The 7,083-nt window shown below is 35.0% G+C and overlaps 1 protein-coding gene across 1 annotated transcript; it reads left to right on the forward strand.

Moving 5' to 3' along the window:
- The first annotated feature begins 770 nt into the window (after nucleotides 1-770).
- Nucleotides 771-4,611, forward strand: LOC116418029. The gene is made up of 5 exons (XM_031933208.1): nucleotides 771-1,878; nucleotides 2,062-2,446; nucleotides 2,527-2,663; nucleotides 2,749-4,434; nucleotides 4,532-4,611. Exons 1-5 carry the CDS (start codon nucleotides 771-773, stop codon nucleotides 4,609-4,611), a joined length of 3,396 nt encoding a protein of 1,131 aa, XP_031789068.1.
- Nucleotides 4,612-7,083: the final 2,472 nt, after the last annotated feature.

The following is a 7,083-nucleotide window of genomic DNA, read 5'->3' on the forward strand; positions in this document are numbered from 1 at the left end:
CGATAAAGACGATGATATGGAATATCGCCAGAGTTCCACGCTATTCCATTATGACTCTTTTCCAACCATTGAGACATGCATTTTTCCTCTTCTGTCAGTTCTTCCCAAGCCATTGGAGGTTTGAAAAGATATGCGGTCGGTAAGGTAGTTTTCCTCAAATTAAGGAAACTTATTTCTTTGAAAATAAAAGTATCGTCTGCAATTCTCTGAAATCCTTGAATGTCGCAGATATAAGCATTTTCTTCTTTACATTGCAGGATAGCCTTTTTAAACAACAAATCGTAGTCACGTGTTCTTTCCATCTTTTCAGCTTTGTAGACAGTTTAGCAAGAAGTGATCTCGCGAGGTTCCAGCATCCTCGTTTTATAATATGAAACTCCGCCTTTCACTCTTCCAGAAATGGATACTCAAAACAAATGCATAGCCCTCATTTGTTGGGCTCAAAAGATGATTTTTGGTTGGTTCAAAAGGAAAAAAATTCATCCCTTCTCTAGAAAATTTTCCTCCTCTTAGTCTCATAATCTTCTAGGATTGGATGATGGAAAAATGTGTACCCCTTATTGGAAGAAAATTCATCCCTTCCCGAGAAAATCTTTCTCCTCTCTCCTCAGCAGCGAGATCTTCCACCTCTTCTTATGATGATTTCAGCTTTAAAAGAGAGAAATTTCTCTTAGACGAGCACAGTTCATCTAACGCATTCGGCAAACAAAAAATTCAGTCTCAATTTTGTGCAAGATTACTAGTGACACTCTAGTGAAAAAACAGTAAAAATGGCTTCGATTGATCTTATCGAACGTCTTGTACAAGTGCTTCGCGATACTGTACAAAATGTGGATCAAATGAGCGTCAATGATATTCATTATTGGTTAGATATGCGTAATTCTACTATTAACGAATTAAACGAAAAAATTTCTAAATCCAATCTCACGAGAGGAGAAAAACAGAAATGTCAAACTTGTTTGACGCATCTTTCGTGTGTGCAAGTAGAATTTGAACATCGTCTTCATCGAGGAGGTAGTCTGCATGCTGAAGAAGCAGAAGCTAGAGTTGAGTGGCGTGATGTGCAATCAGCCTTCCAAAATCGAATCAGGACAGGTGTGGTTGTTAACATAAAGCATGTGGACATATTGAGTTTTTTTAATGATGCACCGAAGCTCTTCAAAGATAAGACACAAGCATGTTTAGAAGAATATAATGTGGTGAAAATCAATTCGGATTTTATTTCAGAATTTACAATGCAAAAAAATGGTGAAGAAACGACAGATATTAAATATTTTACGAGTGAGAGTGCTACAGTATACATGTCAACAGATTTAGAGAAATGGTTTACAGACAATATTAAAGAGCCCATTCTTTCGCAATTAGAAGAATTTCAAGAAAAGGATTCAGGCTGGACCCTGAAGAGTATTATAAGTTTATGTATAAATATGAAAAAATATTCTCCAATTAAGGGAAGTTCTTATATTCCTCTTCCAAAGTTTATTGAAAATAAAAAAGCATGTGTTAACGTTCATAATAACGACGATCAGTGTTTCAAGTATGCTGTTCTTTCATCATTATATCCAAGTAACAAAAATGCTAGTAGAGTTAATCAGTATCGATTGCATGAAAATGAATTAAATTTTGCTGGTATAGAATTCCCAGTAAAACTTAAAAGTATTCCGAAATTTGAAAAACTGAATAATATTTCAGTAAATGTATACATGCTTAGAAAGTATGGCCACAAATTCGAAGTAATACCTTGTCATATTACGACAGAGAAGAAGGAAAAACATGCAAACCTTCTCATCATTCAAGATTTTTATATAGATGAGCATGAAGAAAATAATCGTGCTGATGAAGGTGACATGCCTAAATATCATTACGTTTGGATAAAAAGTATGTCTCGACTTTTGAGTTCTCAAGTGTCTAAAACTCATTTAAAATCTTACCATTATGAAAGGTGTTTACAAATATTTTATACCGAGGAAAGATTGAAAATTCATGAAAGCGATTGTAAAAATTTAAATAATTGTCGAATAAATTTACCTGATTGTAAGAATAATATTCTCAAATTCGAAGATTACAGTAAGAGTGAAAAGGTTCCTTTTGTTATTTATGCGGATTTTGAATGTTTATTGAAACCTACTGAGAATGAGAATGCTTTCCAACTACACGAAGCATACAGCATAGGATACTTCATAAAATGCAGTTTTGATGATAGCTTATCTGGCTATAGATCATACAGAAGAAAAAAGGAAGAAGAAGAGACAGCTGCAGCATATTTTGTTCAAGAATTAAAGTCAATTGGTGAAAAAATTGACGTACTCTACAAGAATCCAAAACCAATGAGACTTACAGATTTAGAGGAAATATCTTTTCGGAGATCATCAACTTGTCATATATGTCGGAAACCATTCACTAGTGCAGAACTTGCTGTACGAGACCATTGTCATCTCACAGGGCGGTCAGATTTCCTTCTCGATTATATTCGAAATAAAGTAAACGAAATTTTGTAATTCTAAGATAGATTTTCTTCTTCTTCAGTTTCAGAGGTGCAGCTCACAATTCTTGTAATTTGAATTATAAGGATTCAAGATTCATTCCTGTGGTTTTTCATAACCTCAATTACGACACTCATTTTATTTTAAAGGAGATTGCTACTTCTACGTTGAAGAGGACGAGTAAATTTAATACCTCACAATAAGGAGAAATATATTTCTTTTACAAAATACGTGGATGGCTGCAACATTAGTTTTAGATTCATAGATTCTTGGCGTTTGCTACCTTCATCATTGGAAAAGCTTGCATCATATCTGAAAAATGTAACAATAGCAGTAAAGGAATTTCGATCAGATGGACTTACAGATGAAAAGATAGATCTCCTTCGACGAAAAGGTGTATTTCCATATGATTTTGTAAATGGATTAGATAAGTTGACGACTACAAAATTGCCAGAAAAGAATGATTTTTATAATAAGCTAACAGATTCTCAAATTGCTGAAGAAGACTATAAGCATGCTGTCCAAGTTTGGAATAAGTTCAATATTAGTACGTTGGGAGAATATTCAGATCTTTATCTGAAAACCGATGTTTTACTATTGGCCGATGTTTTCGAGAGTTTTCGAGAAACCTCTCTTAAAGCCTATGATTTATGTCCCGCTCACTTTTATACGACTCCTGGACTAACTTTTTCAGCAGCTTTAAAAATGACAAAGGTAGAATTGGAGCTTCTTACAGATATTGACATGCTAATGTTTATCGAATCGGGCATTCGAGGTGGAATAAGTCAGTGTTGTAATCGATATGCCAAGGCAAATAATCCATATATGGGTTCTTCATACGATAAGGATCAGAAAACAAAGACTCTCTTATATTTTGATATCAACAATCTTTATGGATGGGCAATGGTACAGCCTTTACCAATTGGAAAATTTGAATGGATTGATTATGAGAAAAATCCAAGTTTTTTCAATACACCACCAGATTCTGATATAGGCTATTTTGCTGAAGTTGACTTGGAGTATCCTGAAGAAATACATGATGATCATAGGAATTTACCTTTTTGCGCAGAACATCTTGCACCACCTGGTTCAAAGCAGAAGAAACTTCTCACGACTTTGAATGACAAGAAAAGGTATGTCATTCATTATCGAGCACTTAAGCAGGTCTTAGATAATGGACTTCGATTAAAAAAGGTGCATAGGATTTTGAGTTTTGAGCAGAGGGCGTGGCTCAAACCATATGTTGAATTTAACACAGAAAAGCGAAAGCAAGCAAAGAATGAGTTTGAAAAACTCTTCTACAAATTGTTAATTAATGCAGTCTATGGAAAGTGTATTGAACGAGAGCGGAAACGTGTAGATGTGCGATTAGTAAATAAATTTACAGGCAGATACGGAGCAGAAGCACGCATAGCTCTGCCAAATTTTCACAGTTGTGCAATCTTCGATGAAAATTTGGTTGCCATACAGCTGAAGAGGACAAGTATTACAATCAAAAAACCAATATACGTTGGTCTCTCAATTCTAGATTTGTCAAAAACATTAGTATATGATTTTCATTATTCATATATGAAAAAGCGAGTTGGAGAAAAATGCAAACTCCTGTATACGGATATTGATAGTTTAATATATGAAGTTGAGGATGTAGATATGTATCAAATAATGAAAGAAGATGTACATAAATTTGATACTTCTGATTATGATGAAAATAATCAGTTTTTAATTCCACGTGTTAATAAAAAAGTTCCTGGATTGATGAAAGACGAATGCTGTGGCAAGATTATGACAGAATTCATTGGTTTAAGAAGCAAAATGTACAGTATTTTGATTAATGGAGCCGCGACAGTGAATAAAGCTAAAGGTATAAAATCTAGTGTTGTAAAAAAATCAATCACGTTTGAAGATTATCGAAAATGCCTTCAGGATCTTGTTATTATAAAACGTGAGCAGTGTAATATTCGATCAAAATTACACATTGTGCATACTGAAAAACAGGAAAAAATTGCTCTAAGTCCACACGATGATAAAAGATTCTTATTGCCTCATAGTACTGACACTTTGCCTTGGGGACATTACAGAATTATGGAAGAACACATATGCAAGATGGCGCAAGCTGCTATGCAAGTAGAGGGAGAGGCGGTGGAGGGGGGGATTGTGGTGGAGGAGAGGGGCAACAATGGCGAAGGACGAAAAAGAGAGGGAGAAAGTGAGTGGGGGCATGTAGCAACCAATGAGAATGCTTCGCGGGTGGGGATGACACTTTATGCTGATGGAGGGGAACCAATCAAGATTGAATATGATGTTTTAGAGGAGTTTATGCACGAGTGGGATCCATCATTGGATAGGTTAGGAACTGAACAAGGAGTGAGAAATGATATATTACTAGAGGCTATGGAAGGGGCAGAAATTGTGGTGGGAAACGGGCTATATGAATGGACGAAACACGATGAAGAGCACATTCGAGAAATCGAAGCGAACAACGAACAACGAACCTTGTGCAAAGAGACCAAGACTCACCTAACTCTAAAATAAGTAAGTTCTATTTCTTAGTTCTCTCTCTCTTTCTAAATTCTCACCTACAAGACATTTTTCACTAACTTTCATTCTTATTTTCACTTTTCAGAATGGATCTATCTGCACTCAACAAGATTGCTGAGCGCGAGTTCTTGCCTAAGAAGAAAGTCACGGACTTGGAAAAAGATCATGGTGACTGCACTCAAGGAAGTAAAGACGAGATTCGGCACAAAGATCGTGGCTGAGATCGATGACAGCTTTCAAATATTTCTGCCCGGGAAGATCTCATCAGCAATCTTGAAAGATCAAAAATTTTTCAATAATCTCTCTAACCCAGCAAATAAACTTAGTTTATTTATAACATATCAGGGTGGAACTTCTTTTAAGTTCACCACATGCTAAAATAATGAAATACAAAGACTGATAATTGTTAAATACTATTTATTTATTTCTTCAAACTTGTGTGCAATTTACATGAATAAATACATTATTAAATATAATAACAATTGCTTTCTTATTTATTTAAACCTCCAATAATTTATACAATCTCATTTTTATCTATCCAACAATTATGCTTGTCACTAAAACCTATTTTTCTTTAAAATTTTTTCTACTAAATAAATTTCTGGATACATAGTTTTATGAATTTCCGTTTCATAAAAGCCACCAGAGACGGGTTTATCATAATAATCTTTGAGGTGGTAAGTTACTGGATCTGTTTTTACAACTCGCGTTATTGTGAAAATTTCTGTTGACCAGTTTGGCGTATAACCTTTTTCAAAAACATTTTTTATCCTACTTATTCGTACTTTATCTCCTACTTTAAATTTAGGTTTTTTTCACTGGCGACTTTTCATTTGGAAAATGTCTCTTGACATCTCGCTCATTTGCTAGTGTAACATTTTCAGGCTCGATTCCTGTAGTCCGATGTTTTCTGGAATTGTATGCTTTGAGCAAGTTAGGTAGAATATCCAACCATTTATAGCTTCCTTGTTTGCTGAATTCTGTCGGCATTGCATTTTTTAACGTTCTATTGAATCGTTCGCATATACTTGCATGAAGATTACTATGCGAAGAGTATAAGTGTATATTGTGCTTTTTCATAAGTTTTTGAAAAATTGAATTGTAAAATTCTTTTCCTTGGTCAGTTTGTAGATTCTTCGGTACTCGTCCTTCTTTCAGTATTGACTTCATAGCTGTAGTAACATCATTACCACTCTTTGACTTGACTGGCACGGCCCATGCATACTTTGAAAATATATCTATGACAGTGAGTAAGTAATGAAAACCTTTATTCTCTTTAGAATATGGTATCATTTCTACAAGATCCGCTTGCCAAGTCTTATCTATTCCACGTATGTCATATTTTCTTCTCTTGTATCGCCGACGTGCTGGCTTGTGCTGCTCTTCAGCTACTCTTTGACGTTCCATCATCGTTTACAGTAGATGAAAATCCATCTGGAAATTCGTCTATACGAACTTTTAATTGTTTATTCACTTCTTCAATGATATAATCAATGCCAGAGTAATTGCGAAGAGTTGTACTATAAAGATAACGCAATTTTGTATTCACTTCCAATTGCTGTTTTTCAACTTGCTGCTTATATTCTTCTATAACTTCACCAATTCCAGCAATTTTAGCAGCTATATAATTTATTTCAGTTTGTAGAATAACTTTCAGTGAGTGCAAGTTGCATCGTTTGGGTGATTGGGATGTCCTAGGTTGCAAAGTCGCTTATTTTCTAAATCAAAATCACCGTCCGGTGTAAAATTGAAACCAATGCCTGGAGGACCGCGACTCACTTGCGAGCCCTCAAGTTTTCTTCCAAACACATCGAAACTCATGGTAGTACTGATGCAAAGAAGAAAGTTGCATGTCAATATATATGCCCAGCTTCGCGTAATTCCTCAATAATCGACTGGATTTCATTGACGTGATTATTATTTCCAGCTGATTGTTCGGCAATCAATAATCGAAGTCTCTCAGTAAGCTCGTTTGGATCATCCCAATAGACGAGATCAATGGAAGAATTTTTCTTAGCTATTTTATATTTAGGTATAAGTTCTCCTTCCTGCTGTTTACATT

Source organism: Nasonia vitripennis (genome assembly GCF_009193385.2).
Source record: "Nasonia vitripennis strain AsymCx chromosome PSR unlocalized genomic scaffold, Nvit_psr_1.1 chrPSR_random0039, whole genome shotgun sequence".
Classification (NCBI taxonomy): domain Eukaryota; kingdom Metazoa; phylum Arthropoda; class Insecta; order Hymenoptera; family Pteromalidae; genus Nasonia; species Nasonia vitripennis.